Source organism: Staurois parvus, unplaced genomic scaffold, assembly GCF_062004578.1.
Source record: "Staurois parvus isolate SC_StPar_1 unplaced genomic scaffold, SC_StPar_1.0 ptg000064l, whole genome shotgun sequence".
Lineage (NCBI taxonomy): Eukaryota > Metazoa > Chordata > Amphibia > Anura > Ranidae > Staurois > Staurois parvus.
Genome location: NW_028317860.1, coordinates 1,005,865 through 1,033,722, shown reverse-complemented (window position 1 = coordinate 1,033,722; position 27,858 = coordinate 1,005,865). Strand labels below are relative to the sequence as shown.

Here is a 27,858-nt window from a genome sequence, read left to right as displayed (position 1 = left end):
ATTATTATTTTTTATGATTATTTATTAAATTATAATTTATGATTTTGTGTTTCAAGTTTTATCATACCCGGGATGTTTACTAGACTCTTGTTCGGACAGATTTCAGTGAGTTATTCCTAAAAATTACAGGCCTACAATAAAAAAATACATATTTCCATGCAAAAAAATGTACTGCTTTGAGCACAGAAATATGGACATAATCAGACCACTAGGGAGGTTAAACCTTTGGAACCATGTACAGCCAATTGTATACCTAAAATGTGCCTTCATTTCTCTTCCACTCCACTGACTTCCTAGTTGAAATAGAATGAGCTTAAGCCATTACACATGCTTACAGGTTAGGCAGGTCATACATTATGCAATTTTCTTTCCTTCAACTATGGGTTGAAGAAAATTGTTTGATTCACCCATTAACAGAGTCAGTGTTGATGGGGGAATCCCTCCCACTGTGCTGTTGTATTCTGACAGCAGGTTTCTCAGCCATCAGAATACAATGATCACAGTGGTAAAAAAAAAGACAGAGGGCAGGTTGTATTGAAGTGCATCAATAGATCCGCTTCAGTACAACCAGCCTGCCTATAGATAGATCACAATTTAATAAGTTCCTGCTGAACCAGTCAAATTTTGATCTGTTTACGGCGATCAGTCCACAAATAATTTTTCCAGTAGCACTGTGGTTTGCCAAGGGGCAAACGTCAGGCACACAGCAATGTTTTTGGCAGTGGCTTTCTCTGTGGTGTTCTGCCATAGACACCATGTCTGTTCAAAGACTTATGTATGGTAGTTTCATGAACAGAGATGTTTGCCAGTTCCAGCGATGTCTTCAAGCCTTTAGCTGTTACTTGTGGGTTCTGCGCTGTGCCTTGGAAGTCCCCTTTGTTGGGCACTCACTTCTAGAAAGAATAACCCCAGTATTAAACTGTCTACATTTATAGACAATTTGTCTAACTTTCAACTGATGGATGCCTATTCATTTTTATATTGCTTTGTATTTCTATCCAACCTCATGCAGATCACCTACACTTGATTGTATATCTTCAGAGAACTCCTTTTTGCTCTCATGGTTCACATCAGCTAAAGTTTCTTATGAACAGCAATGTTTAAATGTTTGAGTGTCTTTTATCAATCAAAGTAGCTCTAAACTACATCTCCAAACTCATTTCCTTAATTGGACTCCAGGCGTGTAAACTACTGACTGTAATTAGCTTTTTTGTTTGTAGTTATCTACACTCACTGACATTTATTGACCACCAATAGTGTGTGATAGGTAAGTTCAGTAGCCACCCACAAGTACTATATTTCAGGTACAGTTGTGTGCAGGAGCACTCAGGTGGATTAGGTAAATTCAATCATATGCATTAACTTTCTTTATAAAGTTAATAGTTACAGACATGTTTGCCTTTTTAAAAGCAACATTCTGTATAGTAATTTTTTTTTTGCCTAATTTTAGCAGCTACAAAAAATCCTTATTATGCTTCCCTGTTTTTATTCATTAACTTCTTCCTAAATCCATTTTTCCTTTAACTTTTTAATTGGGGAGTTTTTGCATAAAAGATGAAAGTAGCAAAAATTAGGCCTGCTTGAAATATTTAAATTTGAAAGATGCTATCCAGAAAAAATGATGTGGATAAGGCTGCATGCAATCAAGCAGAGAAATATTACATAAAGGATCAGAGGACACCCACATTTCTTACATCTCGTACAGTCTTACAAATGACATCATTAGATCTTCATTATTGAGACCCTCTTTAATGACACAAGGCCACCAGCAAGATTAAAAAATTAACTCCTGGAAAAGAGGATGATTTTTAAGATCAGTCATTTATGTAAACACTTGCTGTGAAACATTAAACATTACCTTAGGCTCTATGCTTCATTAGTTAAGTGTTTTTTTCAGCAATACTTAAGTGATGTTTTTTCAGGAGAAAAAATTGTTGCTGGTGCATCATGGCATGGCATGATATATGGAACCGTCAAGCGTTTGTCAATATGTCAGCTGCAAGGGCTGTAGCCTGTGCTGATGTGCAGCGTTGATGCCATTGCTTTTTCCCATCATCTTATTTTGTTTGCCAGTGTTCTATTGTTTATGCCTTTTGAAGCTTCCATGATTTATACAAAGAGAATTCACATTGTAATTGGCAGAGGTCCATACAATTTGAATTCAGTAAACAACATTAGATCACTGGTTTGTAAACTAGCTGTGCTAAAAATACTTAACAGAACCATTAAGTGACATTTTTCCCTTGCATTTGGCAACAGTAATCATTAATATTATTGTTTGCATGCAGTCGTGTTACACAGCAACAACTATTAATATGGATGAGACTTAATTATGAAGATTAAATTATCCATACATGCAATGCTTGCTTTTGTTCAAATTAAAAAAGACAATTGGCCACAAGAGATTGTGTATAGGGCTTATCTCTTAATTTTCATACGATTTGGTTTGTTTCCTAAATTTATATTAAAAAGAATGGGTTATGCCAGAATCTCAGGAAATGATATACTGGAATTAATAAAAGCAAACAATGTTGAATTATTTACTTCATTCCTAGGCAGGCAACAGAGAATGTGAGCTTCCCCCCCCCCCCTCTATTCCCTTAAATATTCCATCATCATAGGCAACTAATGAAAACACATAAATAATACTTCTCTATATCTGACTAGGGGAAATGTTTTAATGTTTATTTTAACAGGTAATGTGTAAACTAGATTAATTTAATTTTCTGCAGTGCTCCATTCTGTTCTTGGCTGTAATCAAAATGTACAAGTGTAAAAATAAAAGAATATTTAATAATTGATGTACTAGGAAGCCCTGTATCTTGGCAGAATGTCTGTCCAGTGTGCATTGATATGCACATATACTTGTTTATTTATATATATTTTTTTCTCTCTTCTCCTCACAGACAGACAATTTCCCTGCTGAGTCCAATTACATGGGAAGCAGACAGCAATTTGTTCAAAGGTAGGACAGTTAAAATAATAGTCTATATATTACAATTTACTCTGCTTTGGACGGTCATACTTTCTCATTGTGTGACACTTAAAGTGAATTTACTTTATTTCTTTATAATAAATCAGCAGCTCAACCTTCAAGGACCCAGAAAGAGCAAGCCTAAGGGACAGTGGTCATGGAGACAGTGATCAAGCTGACAGTGATCAAGATACCAACAAAGGTTCCTGCTGTGACATGTCTGTAAGAGAGGCCCTTAAGATGAAAACCACGACGGCTAAATGTCAACCTTTGGAGCAAGGTGAGCAACCCCATACATTGCAATGCAATAGTAAAAAGGTTAAATATCACACATATCTAGCTTCAGCTACATGGCAACTAATTCCACAATGTAATGTCAAAGAAAGGGTTAAATCATGTCATAAGAATGTTTCAACTTCGGCCAAATGCCAACTGCAGCCAAATAACCTCCTATTGTAATGTTAAAGTGTATGCAAACCCTAATGATGAACTTCTCATATTTACTCCCCTTTGGTCTGTTAATTAGAGAATTGTTTTGTTATAATGTTTTGTTATATGTGAATAATGCAAACAAATACCTATTGATGCTGCCAGAAATCCAGAAAACGTCTAACCTCCTGTAGTGCCCTGACAATGTTGCATTGAAATCTCAATGTTATCAGGCCTGCCTAAGTTCTATTTGAGGACTAAAGAACACATCTGCCTGTGTTATGGAAATGACTAGAAGAGGAGATGTTCTGTAGTCCTAACACACTTTCTGCCTTAGTGCGACAATACTCCATAGCTATGGTACAGTGATACAGTGAGTAAGTGTTGTCACTCTAGGACAGGAAATGTGTTACTGGCAGGGTCACCAGGTAAAAATAAAGGAAAAAACTGAAAAAAAAAAATGAATTTAGTCACCACATCCAAGGGCAAGTAAACTGCAGTATACTACATTTTAACCTTTGATTTACATACACATTAAATAGAGAGTTAGATATTACACTGTACTGCATCAAAGGGTAAATTCTAAAGTTGAATTATTCTTTTTACTTAATATAAAAAGTACACTAGGAAAACTACTGTTGAAGGACGTAGTGCATCTGTTCCCAGGCCTATTAAGCTGGATCAAGCCTGGAGCAATTCAAACCACCCTTAGCAAATCATGAAGTATTAGGCATTAGGGTAACTGCTCATATGTCTTCTACTTTTGGAAGCTTCTGCCAACCCCTGATTTAATCAGTGCAGTACAGACTGCCCAGGGAGAGCACAGTGAAGGTATGCAGGATGGTGGAGGAATTGCCTTTCTGCTGTTGATTGTCTAGGCACTAATGCAGCACAATTGGACCCTAAGAAGAACTGTTTAAAGGACGTGCCCTGAGATTTGATCGATTTGTACTGGTCAGAGGAGGTGATGACAGTTGTGCAATGTTTCTATAGGAGTGCAGATGTGGCAGTAAACAGAAACAATTTAGGCAACTACATTTGTAGGCAAAACATACCAAAATGGGGCAGGCTGGCCAGGTAGGACAATGGGAAGATGGCATGCATTAAAAGGGGTTACGATAATAAGAGTTAAAAAAAAATAATCAAGTAACCAATAATACAGTAATGGAGAGAATACACCATTCCATTAAAGTATTAAAATAGCTTACCATGCATTACATAACAGATGAATTCCATGTGAATCTTTGCATTGAAATACTCAATTCACTAAAAAACATTCTTTAAATACTGAATACATTACTTTTTATATTTTTTAGTATTTATCAAATTTTTACGCATTATTTTACAGCAGAGTGGACCTTCTGTTACATCAGGAAGTGAAACATTTAGCAGTGGTAATCCTATCACTGTTAAATGTGACAGTTCCAACTAAGGGTTGCTGGTTGTCAGGGAGCCAGCACCTACCAACTTCCTAACAACCAGTGACTCATCTCTGGGGATTCCTGACCAACAGGTGAATGTAAACATGGGAGCTGAACAGTGTTAAAAAGTGGCACCTAGATTTCCCCCCAATCCATACCAGGCCCAACACACACAAAAAAAAAAAATCAATCCTCCAAATTCCATACCAGACCCTCCTCTAAGCATACAGCTTGGCAGGCCAGAAAAAGAGGGTGGAAGACCGTGCACCTCCCCCTCCAAATCTACTGCCCTCAACATGGAGGGTAGTGTGCCTTGATGTGGAGGACTGCCCTGGCAATGCACCCTGCCCCCATGTTATGGTTATGGGAATCTGCGGGAAGGGTGCTTATCAGAATCTGGAAGCCACCTTTAACAATCATGAGGCCCCCCCATGTTAATGAATAAGTTGTACATAATACCCCACCTCATTCACACCCTAGAAATAAAAAATTCAAATGTTTGACAAATCCTCTTTAAAAAAAAAAAAAAAGAAAAACCTGATGCCTGCCAAAACAGTCTGATCCTCGCTCTAAATGACATGTCCTAGTCCACTGCTAAAGTAAACAAAGAGACGGGGGTCACCTGGGTATGATCATTGACTGAATATGAACCTCTCCATATTTGATCAATGACATTATAATGTGAGCTCAGCCACTTGTTTACTTTAGTGCTAGGGACACTGAAATGGCATCCGATCCCATCGCTTAATATTCATGTCCATATTTAGTCAATGACGTCTTTGACCAGATATAGACATGTCCATATTTGGCCAATAACATCACTCGGCTGAGTCCACCCCTTTGTTTACATCTGTGGCAGGGACTTGGAGATGTAATTTCGCATTGAGTTTTTCCTTTCAAGCGGGTCAGCGGCCATTGTTCGTCATATGGTGATTGGAGGATTGTTGGCCACCTGGACTAATTTTACTTAATTTTGATCTCAATAAAGTTGTATGATTTGGTTACACCGCAGTTGGTTCTCCTTTAAGCCTCTTCCTTGGTGACCTCTCTTGGTTCCCAACACGTTTTCCTTGATATGACCCCGGCTTTGGAGGACCCCATTTAAACTTATGGTGATTCGGTGACCTAGCCCAGCACCTTGAGATCTCCCCTTTATGGGTGGTCTATACCTCTGATTTGTAAGCCTTTTAAACCCATTGTTCATAAAAACTGAAATGGGCCCGCATTGCTGGATGACGTGAATGACATTGGACATTTTTTGTTTGTAATAAAGGGCTTGTCGAATGTTTGGGTGTTTTTATTTATAAGATATGCTTCTTTTTTTGTGTGAATGAGTAGGAGTTACTCATACCCTTACTCATTCACATGTGGGGTAGTATCTGGGGGCTCCCTTATTGTTAAACCCTCAGCCCACACCCCCCCACAATCACCAGGCCAGGTGGTCCCCTTTCCCTCCTCAACATGGGGACAAGGTGCACCCATGCTGTTTTTTTTTTCAACACTGTCCCTGACAGCTGAAAGAGCAGGGAGGAAATGAGTCACTGATTGTTAGGATAATTGTTAGGATGCCGGCAGGTTGTTGGCTCTCTGAAAACCAGCATCCCTGAGCTGGAATGGTCATATTTAGCAGTGGTAGGAATATTGCTGCTAAATGTTTCCATTCTAAATTAATACATTCATTGAATAGCGAGTGGCTAGACCACAAGATAATTATCAAATGTAATTTTTTTGTTTTAGTGAAATGACTTTAATATTATATAACTTTTTTTGCAAATTTACTGCAGGTTTCACATGAGATATTTTGTATAAAACACAAATATGTCATGCGATGACCGTTAGTGAATTGACCCACCTGAATCTTAATTCAGCTTAATCTCAACTTGCTGAGAAATTCAAGCAAGTTATACCACATATTGCATATGATTTATGCTAAATGCTATCTACTGGATATGACCTAGTCAAAAAAACACTCTATTATGTGGTTGACATAAGGTATAAATGTCACACTTAAAGTTTTCATGACTAAAATCTAAAACCGCTACTGATGCAAAGTCTAAACCCTAGCCACTTTAGTGATAACTGAAGAGTTAAATATCATAATCTATAGTTCATTTGTTTTTAAACCAAATGCCAGCTGCCGAGGAAAGGTCACAAACTACCCACACTCTAATGTTTAGTATTAAATATATCATACAGCTTATTTTATTTCAGTTAAATGCCAAGTGTTGCTGATAGGCGAATGACTTTATATAGAAATGTTAAGATTAAAGGGTTAAGCAGTTTGTGCTGGCTACCTTCTAAGTACTTGTGAAAATGTTAGTAGCTGTGTTGCACGGTAGTTTTATTAGGCCTTATTTTATATTATAAGTGACATTTTTTTTTTAAATGTTGCATTAAGTTTAGCATAGGAAAACTTTACGTCAAAAGGATTTTTTTGCCTGCAGCTGACCCTGTTACAATTTGTGACAACAGAAAGCATTTGGCTGACAGCTAAACTACACCATGGAGAGCTTCCGGAACAATGATACCTGCATGCTTTAAGACAGACAAGAGAAAAGAGTATAACACAATGACATGCTTCTGTTTTATTTCAGTAGAAGTATGTTCAACAGAACCTCTCTTTCTGCTTGCCCCTCTTTGACGTATAGTCAAATTCTGGCCAGCCAGCCAGCCAGCCAAATAAACAGTTATCAACAAAGCAGCAAAATAAAATTCAGCATAAATCTGAAAATATGTATGCTTTAACTTTTGTAATGCTGTTCAGCCACACAATTCACACAAACTTCCTATACTGCAAATGGAAATGCGCCATCATGTAACTGAGGTCCTTCCTTTAGCCTTCTCCTGCAAGCCACCTAAAGACTTTCGCAGCCAGCCTCCAGTGCCAGGAATCACTATGCTAGATTGTCAGTTCTATGCACAATAGAACAGGATTTTCTACCAGTGTTTGTTCTCTCACTCTTAGACTGATGTCTGTTGTGCTGAGAATTGTGTGACAATAATATAAATAATTGATTTCAGGCAGTTAGATTAGCAAAAGTTATTACATTTGTACAATTTTTTTCATGAAAACATAAATGATCTATGGTTATTTTTTACTCAGAGTTCTGCTGTACTACCTTCCAATTCCAAAATGTATGCAGTTTTGGTATATACCAGACCTGTGGTAAATGGGAGGCATACATCAGGGTTTTGAATTGATTAAATATTTGTTGCCATTTATACATTTTATTATGGTGGTCCATTGCTACCATTTTATGTTATAACTATGATTTTACATTTTACACTGTCAAATTTACATTTGAGTGTTAAACAATATGAATTAGTATAAAGCTGATAGGAAACTCTTCAAATACATATTACACCTAAGTAGTAGAAGCAGCACTGAAGTGATATTTCAGTTATAGAATACAGTTTACTTAGTCAAACACATATTCTTATGTTGTTTGGGGAATCTATGAACAAGATGTCTCTGCCAACATTCCTGGATAATTATCCAGTAGGGAGAGTGGAACCTCCCTGGTTTTGTTTAGAACATTGACCTCACCACCAGAGTCTCCAAGAGATATAATGAACTGTTAGCTAATATAAACCACAATGTAATTTTTAATGAAGTTGTCCTAAATACATTCCACTCCTTCAGTGTAGCCCAAACCCTAAAATACCTTCATCCCCACTTCAAAGTTCTGGGAAGGGCCACACAGTGAAGACTACAGGAACAGGGGTGAAGGTAAGTATTTTTATTTACAGGCTACACTGAGTGGATAAAGGGGAATATTTAAATTATAACAAACTGTGGTATCAGTGAAGAGTGGAGTCATACATTAGGATCCCTGTTGCAAGCATGGCATATATGCTATTTGGGGTTGAAGACATAGTTTATCTGCATAAAATACAAGTCATGGGGTGAAAATCAAAACTTGATTTGATATAGAGCTTGAATTGATTTTTGGAACATACAGTCTGCTATTATTGGGAATCTGCTCTCAAGAAAAGTACTTGTGATTGAAGCAACCAGTGTCCAATTCCTGGGTAGCATATCCATACAAGTAGTAGTGTAGCAAAGTAGATGTTCAGAGTTGTTGTGAGTAATGGGATTTCCTTAGCACTAGTATGTGACTAGGGAATCATATGGTGGATTTGCAGATAGGTCTTCTTCCTGAAGGAATTCCCTTTACAATCAGTTGTGGAACTGTGAATGATCTAGATAAACTGCAGTAATTTCTGCAGCCAGATTCATCACACTTCTTGCACTACATCTGAGCAAGTTTACAGCATGTTGTTCCAGCTCTTCGTTTATAGGGGGCACAAAGGGAATTGTGCACTGAAAGTAAGCTAATATTCAGGGCCATTCATAAAATAATGATAATGGCATTCATAAAACTAGTAGAGCATCCAGGTGTACAGGACGAGTGAATGGATGAAAATTAGGCAACATATCCAAGAGATGGTGAGACTTTAAATGTTGTTAGTTTGACATGACATTGTGATTTATCAAGCGTACTAGCTCCAGTGAGGCTGTTCTTGTTAGATGAGGCTCCCCTTGGTGAGTACCGAGAATATAAATCAAAATGTAAAACTACAAAAGGGGCACTAAACAAAATGTTGAGAGTCCAAAATAACTAATAGTTCATGGTAATGGTCAGTTGGCAACCCTTGCAGTTTACTTCAAAGCAAATTCACACATAGATGCCAAATACCTATCACCTGGTGGATAGGTATTTGGCAGCTATGTTCACTTTTTCCTTTCAATAAACAGCATGAGTTGACACATGACTGTCAATTTACTGTCCTGGTCTGTTGCCAACGTCAGCAATAGGATACGCTTACCTGTGCACCACAGATGGCTTTTGTAAACAAGATGACATGGAGCTTAGCTCAGTCAGGTGATACATTGTAACCTAACTGGGATTTAAACTAGAAGTTTTATCTGAAATTTCAGTGGGTATACAGGAGAATGTAATAAGGCCTCATGCACACTGGACGTTATAAAAGCGCCAGTAGCATTAGCTGTAGAACTCTGCGTTAAAAACGCAAGTTTTGGCATAATTTTTAGCATATTGCATTAGCGTTTTTCAGTGTTTTTTAGCAAAACTATACTCCCACAAAGGCTTGAAGCTCAAAAGCGCTCAAAACCCAAAATAGAAGAGTTTTTCAGCATTTTCCAGCATTTTTTAGTGTTAGAACATTTTTACAGCTAAAAAACTCCTCTTCAAATACAGTAGTTCTGGGTCTTTTTTCCAGCCTGAAAACACCCCTGCCAAAACACGCTGATAAAAGCCTATGTGTGCATACATAGGATAACATGCTGGGAAGTTTACTGGCTGTAGAGAAAAACGCTTGACGCTCAAAACAGCAACTTTAAAAATGTCCAGTGTTCATGAGGATTTTTTGTCAAGTGTTTCTAGAGCAGTTTTTAGCTTTTCTAGTGAGCATGAAGTCTCAGAGTGATTATAGCCCTGATAAAGATGGAGTGTGTTGGCCCTGAAATGTGCTGGCTGCCCTATGTGATCATAGTATAAACTGATAAAGTTATTTCAAATGAAAATTGGGGTCACTCAATTTTCATATTATAATACAGTTACAATTAATATTCCACAAATTAGGCCATTTCCTTACTAGGAAATCTGACAGTTAAAATAAATAAATACATACATAAAATAAAAAATAAATAATGGTGCTTCCCAATTACACATTTTAATCTTGGACAAGATTCCTGTTTAGTAATCATTATCAGAGAGTAGCTAATATCTAATATGCTGGGCATCTCAAGACACAGTTATCTTCATACTTTCCCGCAGAGCTTGCTTTCGTTCCATTAAAGAACAATTTCTGTAACAAGTGAAATCAATCAGAAATATTACTCAGTTTTGCAGGGTACCTTTCTAACTTTCTCTGTGCCTCTGTACTTCTTTCATCATCAAATACATCCAAACCTCCAAGGAAAATTTGAATCTGATTGGTAGGTTGGAAAAAACTTAGATCGGACAAAACAAACAAAGGGACTGGGTTGGACTGGTGCACGGCTGCATTACATGGAAAGTACTGAGAATGTAGTTTGTGCTGCCTGCATGAATCCAATACTTTTTTTTTAAATTTTGTTTGTCATGTACTTTTACCCTCACCATTCTTTTCCAGTCATGTCCTTCACTCTTAACCCTTTCCAATTGCAGGCCTATTTCATAAATCAGTGCGGAGAACAAGTAAAATAAAGTATAGGTATTAGTTATTATTAAAGTAAAGTAACAATTCTGCCTTGGTCTCAATATTATTGTTATTACAAACATTAGTTTTCCAACAAATAATCTTATCATAAGTAATACACCAAGAGTCAGATTTCCACTTTTTATTTTTGGGGCTTGCTTTAACTAATATTTCACCTAATGATCCAGCTACATGCATTGCTCAATATCTTTTCAACAGGAACTTCAAATACAACCACAGTTCCCTTGTGTAAGATGTGGAATATAAAGAAATAAGGAAAAAAATTCAAATGAAACAAAATCAATACATAAGAAAACATTTCACCATGATTGAGACCCAAGAGTGTTCAATATCCCAAGGTCTGTTTGTAGCTATTTATAGACTCAATATTACCAGACCTAAATAATTTTCCTTTTTAGTCTATCCTGGGACATCATGCTTTGTACTTTCTTGAAATGAAGGGTACCATGTTTACCCAGTACATTATGTATAGAGGCTAGTTACACTTTCCTACTTCTGTACAAGCTACTTGCCTTTCATCTATAGCCGGAGAGGTATTTTCTGTCTGCTTTCTATCCTGTAAATGGACAGTATTTCACATGCTATCTGCAGTAATAGCTGCTTTCAATTTGTAGAGTTCCATTATCAAACAATTTTAAAGTAGGTCTGTTATTCTCTAAGAACTAATAAACAAATGTTACTTAATAAGCTAATAGCTTATTGCAAACAACAGATCGATCATTCTAGGTATGACTAATTAACAACTAGTCATGTAATCGTCTTTTCCAGAGTTGGCTGGAAACAAATATTCCAAAAACATAATAGCACTAGGGAGACTAAAGATGACTGTATAATTACTAATATTCTAAACTGGATTAAGTGTTTAAGCGTATATGTGTAATAACTTTTAAAAAATGAAAACATCATAGATTTTAGATTTATTTGTTACTGTATGTACCTTTTAGTGTAAAAGAACCAAGTGCACTCTGGCAAAGTATAAAGTAAGAAGGAATGAGCAAAATGTAGTTTTCAGTTACTGAATATTTGAAAATCAGATTTCTGGAAAAAGTGTAATGAAAGTAAGTCTTAAAACAAAGCTTTTTAAAAGGTTAAAGTTTAAAATCCCTGCCAGTTTTTGGCTTTTGTGTCCTATTGGGAAGATTTCATTTTGCTTCTTTTCAACAGGAAATGACAGGAAAAAGTTCCTAATCAGACAGTTGTCACTGAAATTTCCCCTCTATTTCTGTTTTGGTGACAACTCCAAATGTTGGATTTTCCCTGACTTTTAGAAATGGTGACAGTGATCTCCAGGACAAATAGAATAGAACTGACAGGGGTTCTAATCTTTCCCTACTCTAGTTGAATAAAAAATGTTAAAAACAAAATATAACATTATACAATGGTTGAATACACACACAAAAAACCTCAAATACTAAGAATCCCTAAATTATTTTAGGTAAACTACTAAATATGACCTGTATCAAAAATCAAATCCTTAAAATAAAGGGAAAAATTTTTTTTTTTCAAGCAAATATCACCTAAGCAGGTCATTGAGTTTTGGCATCACCCCATATTTTACCAATGCAAAATCTGTAATTTTAAAGTGAAATCAATATTCTCATGCCTGTGTTTTTTATTTATTATTTTTTTTCACATACTTTCCATACCCTTCCATACCTTCAGCAGTTCAGCCAACTAATATTTGGTAAAAGCATTTTCCACTTTTTTTTTCCTTACCCTCCAAATTTAGAAGCTGCTGATTTGTGTTCAAGCTCTAATTGCAATCACCTGAATTGTCTGCGTGACATACAAAATTATTTTTTGTGGTGCACCGAAATTAAAATTCTGATGCTAAAACCAAAACCGAAAATTCAGGATTCACTTGGCCAAAAACTGAAACCGTTTTTAATTTTTTTTAAATTGGAATAATGCGTCTCACAATTTTGCATTGAAGTCACTAGGGGACGGGTTTGCATTGAAATCAATGGGGACGCGACTGCATAAAAGTCTATGAAATGCAATTTTGTATTGAAGTCACTAGGGAGCGTTTTTGCACTAAAGTCAATAGGGGCGCAATTTTGCATAAACGTCAATGAGACGCGGTTTTACATTAAGTCACTAGGGGGTATTTTTGCATTAAAGCAGGGGTATCAAACTGGTGGCCCTCCAGCTGTTGTAAAAGTCCCATCATGCCTCTGCTTTTGGGAGTCATGCTTGTAACTGTCAATCTTGCCTCATAAATGCCTCATGGGACTTTTAGTTTGGCAACAGCTGGAGGGCCGCCAGTTTGACATCCGTGCATTAAAGTCAATAGGGACACAACTTGCATAAATCTATGAAACATGATTTTGAATTTAAGTCACTAGGGGGTGTTTTTGCATTGAAGTCTATGAGACGCGATGTTACAGTGAAGTCACTAAGGGGCGTTTTTGCATGAAAATCTATGAGACGCGACTTTGCATGTATCGGCACCATTATTGGCAGCTTTTTTCCTATTGGCAAAATGCCCATGACACTATTTTTGGCCAATATGTTCCACCTGCCGATATATTGGTGCATCCCTAATTATTTTGCACAAAAAACAGGCCCCAAACCCATTTATAGGTAATAGTGTTTGGTCTTGTTGATAGGTGACCAAGTTACAGCACACGTCACTGTGGTATTGGGGAACAAGAGAACATGTTTGCTCCATACACTGAAATTAAGGTTTTTCAGGGACTGCCATGACCCATTAGGGTGGCAGACAGACATTTATAAAAAATATAGTACCGGACGGAGGGTTAGCTTACTGGCTTAAATCATATATATCTTTGCAGTACATGGACATTTACCTGCAAATACAGAAATATACCTGTTGATCTGGCATAAAGGAACTCCATTCCTAAGTCCTATTGTGGGCGTACCAAACAAAGCATTTTTGTGGACTGAGTTGTGTGATCTCTGCCCAGTTGTCTTTTGCTAAAATACTCAATCCTACTCATACATCTGCATAACATAGACACTAATTAATTTGAAGTTAAAAACTTGGAGGTCTAATTAGACTCCTTGAAATAGCACAGGAAGTGTGCAAAAGACTTAGGATCTCTCTGAATTTCTGCCATGATCAACCAATATTTTTTTTGTACTTATCAAAAACATATACTAAAACACTTCCAATTGCATATATAAAAAAACAAAAGGTAGCAAATAAGAAGTTCTTTGCCAGGGTTTACATACACTTTAACTATTGAATTGTATGAAGTGCATCCTTCTCAATGAAAGAGAGGTGTATGGTACTTGCCATACAATTGTTGGATTTTCATACAACAAAAATATTTGTTACATTGTGTGAATTAACAGATCAAAATAGAATTATTTTGCTGTACTATGTTAGCATTAAGGGTAAAATTAATATATTTTTAGATTTATAAAATAGTAATTGATTTGACAGTTATTGATGGAAAAAATGAAACTACATTGAAATAAATATTTTATGTTTAAAATAAGTCATATTTTTCATCAAACAAATATGTTTTCATTATCTCTGCATTAGCTGAATGATTTCTCGTTTGCGGTGAGACATAGCTGCTCTATTAAACAAAAGCCAACACTATTTCTTATCAATAATTTTCTTTGATTTTACATCTGTATTTTTGTCAGTTAGGCATGCCTTCTGCTGCACTAGCTATGGTAAATTAGGTCAATTACCGAAGCTAGAATAGTTGAATACATTTTAAAAAGATGAGTTAGTAATGTAGAAAAGCAGCTCATCTATCAGCATACCTCTGTGCCACCAGTTCTTCTTTTACTATTTTTTTTTCCAAACTGCAGATTTGTGCTGTGCAGAATACTTAAAATACTGCAATGTAATTTATATTGTATATTTTGAGGGCTGACCTTGCACATAACCTTGCTTTGCAAGTAATAAATGCCAGAAAGATTATTATTTTCTGACCTTTTACCATAGTGCTTCTCTGTTTATAATTGGACATTGATCTGTATAAATATGTTCTGGCCTTTTTATAGAAGACATTTCACACTAGAGGTACCCTTTTTAATTTTAAGCAGCGGCTTATTCTACCTTACGCAAATGAAAGTTCCATAGGAGGAAAAAAAAACATCACAGAAATGGATTTCACAACATTATAGCTTTTACTGTGCCACTGAAAATAAATAAACCACTTAATCATGATTTCCTAGTGCATACCAGAAAGAGTGCTATTTGACCATAATCATGTGTAGTGCCACTCGGTGGGAAATTAAACATTTTAAAAGCATCTGATAGCCTCATTAGAGGGAATTTAGGCTTGATTTTTAGTGCATTTGGCCACTTCAGAATACATTAAAATACTCCCATCATCTTTCGCTTGGTTTGCAACCTATCTTTTTACATTACTGGGACTTCCGCCTCTGTAGAGACAGGATCATATCTGTTAAATGGTATGCCAAGTAAATCTCAGTCACTGGCTCCTTACTTGCAAGAAGCAATAATTTCTCTTGCAGGCTATAACTGTCATCCTCCACAGCTCACCTTTTAGTCCTCGATACAAGGACAAACAGAGAAACAATTTACTGTAGGAAAGAGACAGCAAACCTCCAGTTATTCGGAGAGGTTCTGTGTTTTATTGGCAAAGCAATACAAGTAATAAAAATGCATATAGAGAATGCTCAAAAGACTCTTGACTTTTTCAAGATTCAAATGTCCTACACATTAGATTACTGTGCCTGAAATGTTGTGGTGTACAATAAAAATTTTAAAACAGTGAAAAACAGATCTTAATCTGTATATGATTAGAGAATTCCTGACTGGACACTTCTGTACACTTAAGGGAACTTTATTTTTTCCTGTTCTCTTAGTTTCTGGGCATGTAAAAATAAAATAAAGGATTTCTAAATCCTCAAGTAAAAAAGCCCCCATCTACAAGCCTTCTTGTATCTTTTGGCATCATTATAGGGCCTTTTAAATATTTGCCTCAAACAATACTTTTTTTTACCTTTATCATATTTTAACATTGTGCACAGCACTGTTGTGGTATCCTTCTCACATGTCAAACCTGTTCTGGGCTACACATCCCATGATGCCAAGCACATCCTTAATGCAGGATCCTCTGTCAACCACATAAGTGGTAGGCAGAAGAGGGGGAGGCCATCAATGCTCTTTGTTTGTTTGGGGGGGGGGTTACCAACTGAGGGGAGAAACTCTTTAAAGTTATGAGTACTTCAACTCAATAATTGATTTGCTTTTCTTATAGTGGACACCTAATTGCTTGTTACATTTTAATTTATCCTTGAAACTTTTTCTGCATCTGTGGAAATCTCGCCTTTCCATAAAGGAGAGAGAGAGAGAGAAGTAAAGAGTAGTCTCATTACAAGAACAGGCTGTTTTCACTGCTTATACAGTCAGTTATACTGGTATTCAAGGATGCATTAAAGGTAGCAATTTTTTTTATCCATTTTTAACCATTTTCCGACCCGCCACTGTAGAAATACGGCGGCAGGTCGGCACGGCTTGGCAAAAGCACGTTTTAAAATCAGCATTTGCAAAACAGGTAGGGGGCGTGCGTGAGGTGCGCCGCCGCCCTACCTGCACCGCCGATCCCAGCCGTGGGTGTCCGTCGCCGGGTCACGGCCGGTGCCAGCCCACCATTCACCAATTTACTTGGAAAAAAAGCAACCTATGGTGGCCTTAGGACCACTGTTTTCAAACATCCATCCAGTGCTAAAGGGAATGGCTAGAGTTTCTAGGAATTTCTTGAGAGCTTTGACATGAGAGAGGGTGCAGAGAAAGTTTACTACAGCTTCTTTACACTGAAAGAAAAGAGAGCACTGCTCCAGGTGAGTCCACTTTTGTCTGCCTCAAGAAAAATCAGGTGCCGGTCCAGCTTGAGAAGCATATAAAAAAATGTGGATGACCACAGTGATACAACTACCTTTATTAGTCAAATCCATAAAAACAGAGCAAACCGATGGAAAAACAGAGACTGCTAAACAGCGCTTAATCATACTTACCCATCATACATCCCCACCACACTAATATTTGAAACCATTGTAACAACATACATCTGGTCACTAATGACGCGTAAATTAGTCTCAATCCACATCACCAAAAAAAAAATCAAAATAGCTAAATAAAACCAAACAAATTAAAAAACACAAATATCAAAACTAGATATAAACTAAGTTCTGAAGAGTTAGACCTCATGCACACAGAATGTTCTAAATGCCGCTTTTAGAGGCATTTTGCTTTTTTTTTTCTGCCTCTACACATCCTAGGTGTTAGCCTATGTGTCCATGCACACATAGGTGTTTAGAGGCAGAAAAGAAAAACAGGTCAGAGTTTAGGCACATCAAGCGCTTGGATGTTCATTCATTCCAATGCCCAGAATAAATTAATATTCTGGCCAAAGGAATGAACCTCCTAATTGTGCCTAAACGTGTTTGCAAAATGAGGCTTTAGGTGCGTTTTTAACACTGTGTGCATGGGGCCATAATGAACAGATCACAAATCAGTTCCAATTTTACACAGCCAGATATTGATTCCTTGCTTACTGTAGATGAATAAATAATTCAATGAACAAATAAATAAATTGATGAACAAGAGAGCCCCCCCCCCAAAAAGAAAGAAAAAGGAGAAAAGCTTTAAAGCAGAAAAAGTCACACTCATAAATATGAGTCACATCCCATTCAAAGTTTTATTTATCAGGCATCCTAATTCTTAAATTAAAGCATGTAAAACAGCTAAGGTATTTAAGGGGTGCCGCACGTCCTCAGAAAAATATTAAGATCACAAAGGATTTCTACAAACCTATCTATAAAGTTAAAATAACATTTATTTGGTCACAGAATATAAAATCTTCCTTCATGAAAGATGAACATGTACAATATCATTTGCAAATAAACTGTTACAGCAGTCCACAGATTTTCAACAGTCCCAACATGTTTCACCCATCCGGGCTTCTTCATGGGAGATGACTGCTGAATATTCCAAAGCTACAGACAAAGATATACAGAAATTTCTAAATGTATGTGAACAAAAACCATATACATAACAATACGTATAGTTTTAAAATTTTATCTGCTGCCTTTGGTCTGCCAAGCTTACTCAAAATGTCTCTCTAGCAAATTATGAAATGATTGTACAAATGATGGCAGAGGTTTGGGATCTACCAAGTGATCACAGGGAGTACACAAGGACCAGGCTGAAGAAAAGTCAAAGAGTTACCGTACATATCCAACATTTATATCAATTACCTCCCACAAAATGAAAGAACTAACTTACAAAAAATGTTTCTAACAAATCCGAAGGAGGGCTTCCAAGTAAATAAACCTACGGTGCTGTTAGCTTCGATGGATTAGCCTCTGCATAAAACAGTAGTTTACATTGTAAAGTTTACATAATAAACCAGTTGGGTCTTAAGTAATTATTTATATGCTTACATAAAGATCCTTGTATAAAAGGTCAAACTTGAAAAAATGGTATATAATAAAGGTACCTTTTATAAATCAACTCAATTTGTAGCTGTATAAAAACTGAATGCTAATAGCGATGTCCTTATTTATTTATTTATCGAGTTTATATAGCGCCAAAGGGTTTGCTCAGCGCTGTACAATAGAGGGGGGGACAATACATGAAACAGTACAGTAACATCAAACAGTACACAAGGGGTAAGAGGGCCCTACTCTTTCGAGCTTACAATCTAGGAGGGAGGGGGTAGAGGTACAGGAGGAAATGGCTGTGGGGGATGGAGTGGTAGGAGGAGGGAAGGGCAGCGGCTGTTAGGTGAGGGTGGGGTAGGCTTCCCTGAAGAGGTGGGTTTTCAGGGAGCGCCTGAAGGTGAGGAGGGAAGGTGACAGTTTGATGGATTGGGGTAGTGAGTTCCAGAGGATGGGGGAGGACCTGGAGAAGTCTTGCAGTCGTGCGTGGGAGGAGGAGACCAGGGAGCAAGATAGAAGGAGGTCCTGTGAAGAGCGAAGGGTACGGGTAGGGTGGTACCTGGGAATCAGGTCGGTGAGGTTGTTAGGGGCAGTGTTGTGAATGGCCTTATAGGTCAGAGTGAGCAGTTTGAATTTAATGCGTTGGGCAATGGGGAGCCAGTGGAGGGAGAGGCAGAGGGGGGTGGCAGAGGTGGAGCGGCTGGTGAGGTGGATGAGTCTGGCAGCTGAGTTCAGGATGGTCTGAAGCGGGGAGAGTTTGCACTGGGGTAGACCGGTGAGGAGGGAGTTGCAGTAGTCAAGGCGTGAGATAATCAGGGAGTGTACGAGTAGTTTAGTGGTGTCTGGGGTAAGGAAGGAGCGTATTTTGGCGATGTTCCGGAGGTGGAGCCTGCATGTATTTGTAAGTGATTTGACATGAGGTTGAAAGGAAAGGTTTGAGTCCAGAATGACGCCAAGGACCTTGGCTTGCTGGGCAGGATTGATGGTGGTGTTGTTGGTAGTGATGGAAAGGATGGGGGGGGCACGGGAAGGGGGAAAGACGAGAAGCTCGGTTTTGGAGAGGTTCAGCTTGAGGAAATGGAGCGACATCCAGTCAGAGATGTCGTTTAGGAGGTGAGTGATGCGGGCGGAGAATGTGGGGGTGAGGTGAGGGGTGGATAGGTAGATTTGAGTATCATCAGCGTAGAGGTGGTAGTTGAAGCCGTGGGAGTGTATGAGTTTGCCAAGGGAGGAGGTGTAGATGGAGAAGAGAAGGGGTCCAAGGACAGAGCCCTGGGGGACCCCAACAGAGAGAGGGAGGGAAGAGGAGGTGGCACCGTTGTAGGAAACGCTGAAGGAGCGTTGGGATAGATAGGATGAGAACCAGGGGAGAGCGGTGTCTCTGATGCCAAGGGAGAGTAGTTTATTAAGGAGGAGGGGGTGGTCGACTGTGTCAAAGGCCTCGGAGAGGTCTAGGAGAAGGAGGACAGAGTAGTCGCCTTTGGCTTTGGCGGTTAGTAGATCGTTGGTGATTTTGAGGAGGGCAGTTTCGGTGGAGTGTAGGGGACGGAAGCCGGACTGTAGTGGGTCAAGGAGGTTGTTGTCAGTTAGGTGGGCGCTTAGGCGATCGTAGACCAAGCGCTCAAGAAGCTTGGACGTGAGTGGCAGCAGGGAAATTGGTCTGAGGTTGTTGAGGTCAGTGGGGTCCAGGGAGGGCTTTTTGAGTATGGGGGTGATGTGCGCATGTTTTAGGGGGGAGGGGAAGACGCCAGTAGAGAGGGAGAGATTGAAGATGTGGGTAAGGGAGCGGATGAGGGAAGAGGGGGGTGAACGGAGGAGTTGAGAGGGAATAGGGTCCAGGGGGCAGGTAGTGAGGCGGGCTTCTGAGAAGACTCTGGTGACTTCCTCAGTGGTAGTAGGGCTGAAGGAGTGCAGTGATGGGGGGGTTATGGTAGGCAGGGCCTTGGGTGTGGTGGGGGGCAGTGCCGTTGCGAGGTCAGAGGAGGGGAGAGATGAGGGGGTGATGGAAGGGGGGAGGCTAGATGGGGAGGTAGATTGCAAGTTGACTATGTCCTTGCGGATTGCGTCAATCTTGTTGTGGAGATGAGTGGCAATCTCGTGGGCGGCAAGTGAGGTACTGAGCGGAGGAGGGGGGGGAGAGAGCAGGGAGTTGAAGGTGGAGAAGAGTCGGCGAGGGCAGGTGGAGAGGGTGTTGATCAGGTCAACAAAGTAGGCCTGCTTGGCGGCGTGGAGGGAGGAGGTGTAGGTGAGGAAGGAAGATTTGTAGAGGGAGAATGCATGAGGGGACCTGGTTTTGCGCCATAGTCTCTCCAGCGCACGACTGCGACGTTTGAGGCATTTAGTATGGTCGTTCTGCCATGGTTGGAGCGGTCTGGGTTTGATGTTGCGTGTGGTTAGGGGTGCCAGAGAGTCTAGGGTAGCTGATAGTGAGTCGTTGTACGCGGTGGTGGCTAGGTCAGGACATGACAGTGGAAGAATGCTGTCGTGTAAGCGGTCGGCAGCCGAGTGGAGGGGGGCCGGTTGCAGGTTGCGGAGGTTGCGGCTGGTGATGGTTTGGCGCACGGGGGGGGAGTTAGGGGAAGGGGAGATGGAGAACGTGAGGAGGTGGTGGTCGGAGAGAGGGAAGGGGGTGTTAGTGAAGTGGTTAAGGGTACAGAGGTGGGAGAAGACGAGGTCCAGGGTGTTCCCATTGATGTGGGTGGAGGATTGAGTGTATTGTGTGAGCACGAAGGAGGTGGTTAGGTGGAGGAGTTGGGAGGTAGCTGGGGTGTTGTCGTTGATGGGGATGTTGAAGTCCCCGAGGATGATGGTCGGTAGTTCAGAGGAGAGGAAGAAGGGAAGCCAGGCGGCGAAGTCATCCAGGAAGCGGGCTATGGATCCGGGGGGCCTGTAGATCACTGCGATCCTTAGGGGGGTGGGTGAGAAGAGCCGGATGCAGTGAGCCTCGAAGGAGGAGAAGGTTAGGGAGGGGGGGTTAGGGAGGACCTGGAAGGTGCTAAGTGGTGATAGGAGCAGGCCGACACCACCACCACCATGTCCTCCTTTTAAACAAACGCAAGATAAATTGCTTCTGCTTTCATCCAATCAAAGCACGATTCAAATGCTATTTCCGTTAATATCTATCAGCATAACTGTTAGATTCTCACCGCAAAAGTTGGAAACATTCAATACACTGGACAACCCTCATGGCTCTGGCAAGATCCACCAGAGACGCCAACCTTACATACCCCTCGCCCTTCCGGCATCTGACATCTCCAGAAGGACACGGGCATGGTTGGTCACACCGCACATGCGCCAGAATGGGCCAATGTACCTGAATCCACCAGGTCCTAATGGGAGAATGGTTCTCGCATTCCGGACATTGAGGATAGTGCTTCATATTGACCACAAGATCTTAGGCGGAACTGCTAACACACTTAGTGGGGGAGATGATAAAGATTTTATATTCTGTAACCAAATAAAAGTTACTTTAAGTTTATAGATATGTTTATAGAAATCCTTTATGATCTCAATACTTTTCTGAGGATGTGTGGCACCCTTAAAACTCCTCAACTGTTTTACATGCTTATTTAAAGACAATGGGATGGAGGTGCAGTTTTGTATTGCCGACAGCTTACAATATTAATTTATGAACCTAATTCCTAAATTAAAGATCCAGTATACCTTCCTTATACAAATAAGCTGGAATGCACCCCCCCCCCAAGACGCCCTTGTACTGTACCTCCTGAATGTGTATTGCTGAAAAATCTCCCCTGTGACATTTGTTAAAGTGTTTAGCTATATTGGTGGAATGTCCTTTCTCTGTGTTAAACACATAAGCATGCAAATGTTTTCTCAATCGTTTTGTCATCCTAGTCAGTTTTACCCTTTTCCCTCTCAAAATATTTGCACAACAGGGATATTTACCGTTACCAAATTTATATTTACTACCGAGGTGAAGGTAAATGTCCCAGTTGTCTACACATTTTGAGAGGGGAGAGGGTTGAATTGACCATTAGTGGTAAGGAGTTTAAGATGAGATCTTTTATAATTTTACTTACTCATTATGTGGTATATCTTATTACATGCAGTGTTTGCTCCATTCGCTATGTTGATGAAAAGACAGATGAGAACTCTTTTGCATGATCATGTGTATAACACAGAGTAAGGACATTCCACCAATATAGCTGTGCACTTCACATATCACAGGGGAGATTTTTAAGCAATACAGATTCAAGGGGTAGAGAAAATAAGAGCCTCTAGAAGGGGGAAGGGTTATGCTCCGGCTTCTTTGCAGAAGGAAGGCATATTGGATATTTATGTAAGACTGAGTACAAACGCCCTGTATACACAAGTCTGTTTCTCTGTGGACACTATCCCTAATTCCAATACAAATTAAAGAACCTTTTACTGCCCATAAAGGGAGGGAACAGGAAAATGGCAATTTATATGTGCCATCGAGAAATCATACATATGAAGTAAAATACCAATTTTTAGTCTAAAATGTAAAATAACACATAAGACAGAGAACTTGTTAAAAACAATGATCTTATGTATATGACCAATATATGGTATCTGACGTCTAGGATTAGTGAATTTCATAAAGAACTCACATACAAACACATACAAAACTATACACTGCATTCCCATAGAAAACATAAGCCCTAAGACATCTTAGGAACAGTTTTTTTCTATTGGAATATATTATTTATTTTTGTATGTGTTTTTGTTTCATATTGTATAATATGTTTATATATTTTTGTAGAAAAAATTAATTTACTGTATATGTAATGGATCCTGAGAAAGAGAGTTCTTCACGAAATGTGTCGATCCTAGACACCAGATACCATACATTGGCCATATGCATAAGATCATTGTTTTTAACAAATTCCCTGTCTTATGTGTCTTAAATTTTGAAATAAAAAATTGGTATTTTGGTATTTTACTTCATTTTTGTGATTTCTCGGTGGCACACATTAACCTCCCTGGCGGTATTCCCGAGTGTAGCTCGAGGTTAATTATCAGTGCCAAAAGCAGTAACCCCAAGCTAAACTCGGGATTACCCTGAAGCGTTGCTCTGGGATCCCTGTTTCACTTATCTTGTCCTGTGCTCCCATGTTGTCCCCCCTGCAGCGTCCTCGGCCATCTCCTCCGGCCCATGCCGGCATCCGTCTTCCGGGTTCCGTTCCCTGCGAGCATCGGGATGTACGGGGGCCGGAACCGGCGGGAAATTTAAAAATTTTAAAAAGTGACATTCACTAAATACACTAAAATCACATATTAAAACATTACTGTATCAAACCATTTCACATACATTTTATCCCTACTGCTTTGTCCTGTGCCCTGCCTGCATTTTTATCGTTCTTTCTGCCTTGAAACTGAGAAATGTCCATGGTGTCCAAAAAGCGTCCCTTTATGTCAAAAGCGGTTTTAGACCAGCTAGAGAACAGTGATAGTAAATTAGAACTACTTGCAGAATTGAGTGATAATGATTCGTGGGGAAATTCGTCATCAGACACTGAGAACGATTCTGCGACTTTGCTCAGTGATGTGCGAACTTGGCACTATATTTCAAATTTCAGTGTTTTTGGTTTAATTATATTATTGAATTAAATTTATTATTATTATATTATTATTTTTTATGATTATTTATTATATTATAATTTATGATTTTGTGTTTCAAATTTTATCATACCCGGGATGTTTATTAGACTCTTGTTCGGACAGATTTCAGTGAGTTATTTCTAAAAATTACAGGCCTACAATGAAAAAACGACATATTTCCATGCAAAAAAGTACAGCTTTGAGCACAGCAATATTGACATAATCATACCGCTAGGAAGCTATTGGCCTGTTACTGACCATTATGGGTGGTAAAGGGTTCTTTAACCACTTGCCTATCAGACACTTATACCCCCTTCCTGCCCAGGCCAGCTTTTAGCACTGTCGCACTTTGAATGACAATTGTGTGGTCATGCAACACTGTACCCATATGGCATTTCTTAATTTTTTTTTCACACACATAGAGCTTTCTTTTGGTGGTATTTAATCGCTGAGCACTAGTGGGCAGCACAGCTGGGCGGCACCGATCATCAGGGTACTGATCATCAGTGCCGATCTGTTGTCTGACAATTGCCGGTTATCGGCAGTGCTGCCAATAACAGGCAACTGTATTTACATTGTGATCTGCTGTGTCATTGGACACAGCTGATCACGTGGTAAAAGACCTTTTACCACATGACGTAATCAGCTGTGTCCGTAGGACACAGCAATCTTGGACATCATCGGGTGCGCGCGGATGGGGGTGCGGGGGAGGGAGCGTTCTGGGAGCGTATGACGCATATGAACTGGCATTCGGCTATAGCGTGGTTGCCAAGTGGTTAATTTATACTGAATCTCTAATTTACAAACTAGAACAACTGATGGATTAACCTTTAACTGTGATCTGGTATGCCTGTATCTGTTTTGAAAGCTTTTCCCCCTTTTCTTCCTTTTTTTTTTGGGGGGGGTGTCTCTCCTGTTCATCAAATGTATTTATTCATTTATTTGTTTATTTATTTTTCTAAGAAATGTCATTGTATATGGTTGTGTGCAACTGGAACTGATTTGTGATCTGTTTATTTTTGGGGTTTTATTTACTTATCTTGATATTTCTATGGTGATGTGCATTGAGACTAATTTACTCATTATTAGTGTCCAGATGCATGTTGTTATAGTGATTCTATACATTAGTGTGCTGGGGTGGTAGCTATGATCAAGCGCTGATTAGTGTGAAATGCATTAGCAGTCTCTGTTTTTCTGCTGCTTTGCTCTGTTTTTGTGAATTTGACTGAATAAAGGTAGTTCTGATCATCTACATGTTTCTTCTATAAGCTTCTTTACACTTTTGCTGTTACGTTGGGTAACAGAAAAGAAATGACAGAGGTAAATTTAAATAGAAAGTTTCTGTTATTAATTACACTGGCTTTGGTTGCACTTTGCTGTTATGTTGAGCCCTATATACTAGTCCCAAAATTCCAAGCTGCTGTATCGATATATGCAGGACATCCTAAGTTAATATCCATTAATTACAGCACTTGATAACAATTAAATACATGAAAATTAGAAAGTGCTAATTTCAAGTTTTTAATATCCATCAACTTTTATTCTGCACCAAATGAATTCATATGCTTCCTTAATACTACTACACTAATATTAATAAACATACTGTATATAAAGTTCTAATTAAAAGTCCATCAATTTTATCCACTTATTTTGTGCCAAAATTCTTCAAAGACGACAGTGCATTTTAATAACCTATCATTCTTGTTCTGTGCAACACCAGTCGGAAATCTGTGCAATGTAAAATACATATTCAACGAATGATGTGCTCTTCCTCCTATGTAATTCCAAATACCAGATTCCCTCTTGTGTGAAGCAAACTCAGCAAATCTCTTCGACCCCTTAAACAGGTTAGAAACCTTGGTTTATATTGGAAATGTTAGCACCCCTTTCTATGGTCATCCAGGGATGAAAATTAGAAATTGAAAATTAGCACTTTATATGTATGTTCAGTTGTGTTAAAAATAATAGCAGTCAGACATCACTAACCTGATCAATCACTGTTTTTGGTAGAAATGATATTTCTATGTGGCAAATAATTTACTAACAGGTGTAGTAGAGTAATAGAAATCCAACAGACCCAACAGTCATGGCATGCATGCTGCTGATTCTGTGTAATTGAATCACTAATTGAAAGGGCATGTTCAAAATAATAGCAGTGTGGAGTTCTATTAGTGAGGTCATTCATTCTTTGAAAAACAGGTGGCAATTATTGCCCTTATTTAAGAAAGGAAGGCAGCAAATGTTGTACATGCTGGTTACAGTGCATTTCTCTCTGAAATTCTGAGGAAAATAGGTTGTTCCAGACATTGTTCAGAAGAACAGCGTACCTTGATTAAAAAGTTGATTGGAGAGGGGAAAACATATAAAGAAGTGCAGAAAATGATAGGCTGCTCAGCTAAAATTATCGCAAATGCTTTAAAATGGCAACCAAAACCTAAAAGACGTGGAAGAAAGTGAAAGACTACCATTCGAATGGATAGAAGAATAGCCAAAATGACAAGGACTCAGCCAACAATCAGCTCCAGGAAGATCAAAGAAGGTCTAAAGTTACCTGTGAGTACTGTTACAATTAGAAGACGCCTATGTGAAGCCAAGCTATCTGCAAGAAGCCCCCGCAAAGTCCCACTGTTGAAAAACAGACTGAAGATGTGCTGAAGAAGTTACAATTTGCCGAAGAACACATTGACTGGCCTAAAGATAAATGGCGCAACATTTTGTGGACTGATGAAAGTAAGATTGTTCTTTTTGGGTCTAGTGGCCGGAGACAGTTTGTCAGACGACCCCCAAACACTGAATTCAAGCCACAGTACACTGTGAAGACCGTGAAGCATGGTTGCGCAAGCATCATGATATGGGGATGTTTCTCATACTACGGTGTTGGGCCTATTTATCGCATACCAGGGATCATGGATCAGTTTGAATACATCAGAGTACTTGAAGAGGTCATGCTGCCTTATGCTGAAGAGGAAATGCCCTTGAAATGGATGTTCCAACAAGACAACGACCCCAAACACACCAGTAAACTTAAAAGTAAAGTGCAGCGCTAAAGAAAACAAAAAACAAAATAAAATAAACGCACATAAAGTCAATAAAAATAAGTCTGCAAAAATATGAGGGAGGGGGGAAGGGGAAGGCCCTAGGCCAAAAAAAGTCTCAAAAAAAGAAGGACGACTTCAAATGCCCATATACACTGATCAAAGATGTATATACTGCGGTAGAGATGGAGTTTGAAGATGTAGTCAGGGAACAGAGGTAGATGCAATCCCCGGATCAGTGAAGATCCCCAGATCAAGGAAGCAAACGTTCCACAAGACAGCAAGGAAGCAGTCACAGCTCCACCAAAGAGAAACACCACTCCTTCACTTCATATCAGCGGCATCTAGGAGGAGATACTCCTCATAAAAAGAAAAGCCCATGGTGAGGTACATTTAAAAAGCATTTATTAAATAAAACAGGATGCATCCAGAGTATATATGAAAATGCACACCGCTAGTGAATAAACATGAAAACTAGCAATGGAGGCGGAACAGGACTAACCGTCCTGTCAGATGTAGTGGCCGCCGGAGCTCCCCAGTGCTCCGACGGCGTGGCGTCAAGGCGTGCGCAGGTTCCTTTTAGGAGGAACCTGCGCACGCCTTGACGCCACGCCGTCGGAGCACTGGAGAGCTCCGGCGGCCACTACATCTGACAGGACGGTTAGTCCTGTTCCGCCTCCATTGCTAGTTTTCATGTTTATTCACTAGCGGTGTGCATTTTCATATATACTCTGGATGCATCCTGTTTTATTTAATAAATGCTTTTTAAATGTACCTCACCATGGGCTTTTCTTTTTAT

General features: G+C 39.2%; 1 protein-coding gene across 6 annotated transcripts in view; it reads left to right on the top strand.

Annotated features, from left to right (window-relative positions):
* PCDH17 (protocadherin 17) overlaps positions 1–27,858 on the top strand; it is a 281,760-nt gene that overhangs the window by 90,742 nt on the left and 163,160 nt on the right. For 4 of the 6 annotated variants that reach the window (XM_089668792.1, XM_089668795.1, XM_089668791.1 and 1 more), the window contains 2 exons: positions 2,907–2,965; positions 3,082–3,254. In XM_089668792.1, the coding sequence (XP_089524918.1) occupies positions 2,907–2,965; positions 3,082–3,254 (232 nt within the window). The remainder of the gene's footprint in view (positions 1–2,906; positions 2,966–3,081; positions 3,255–27,858) is intronic. The other 2 variants (XM_089668794.1, XM_089668793.1) reach the window with 1 other exon arrangement.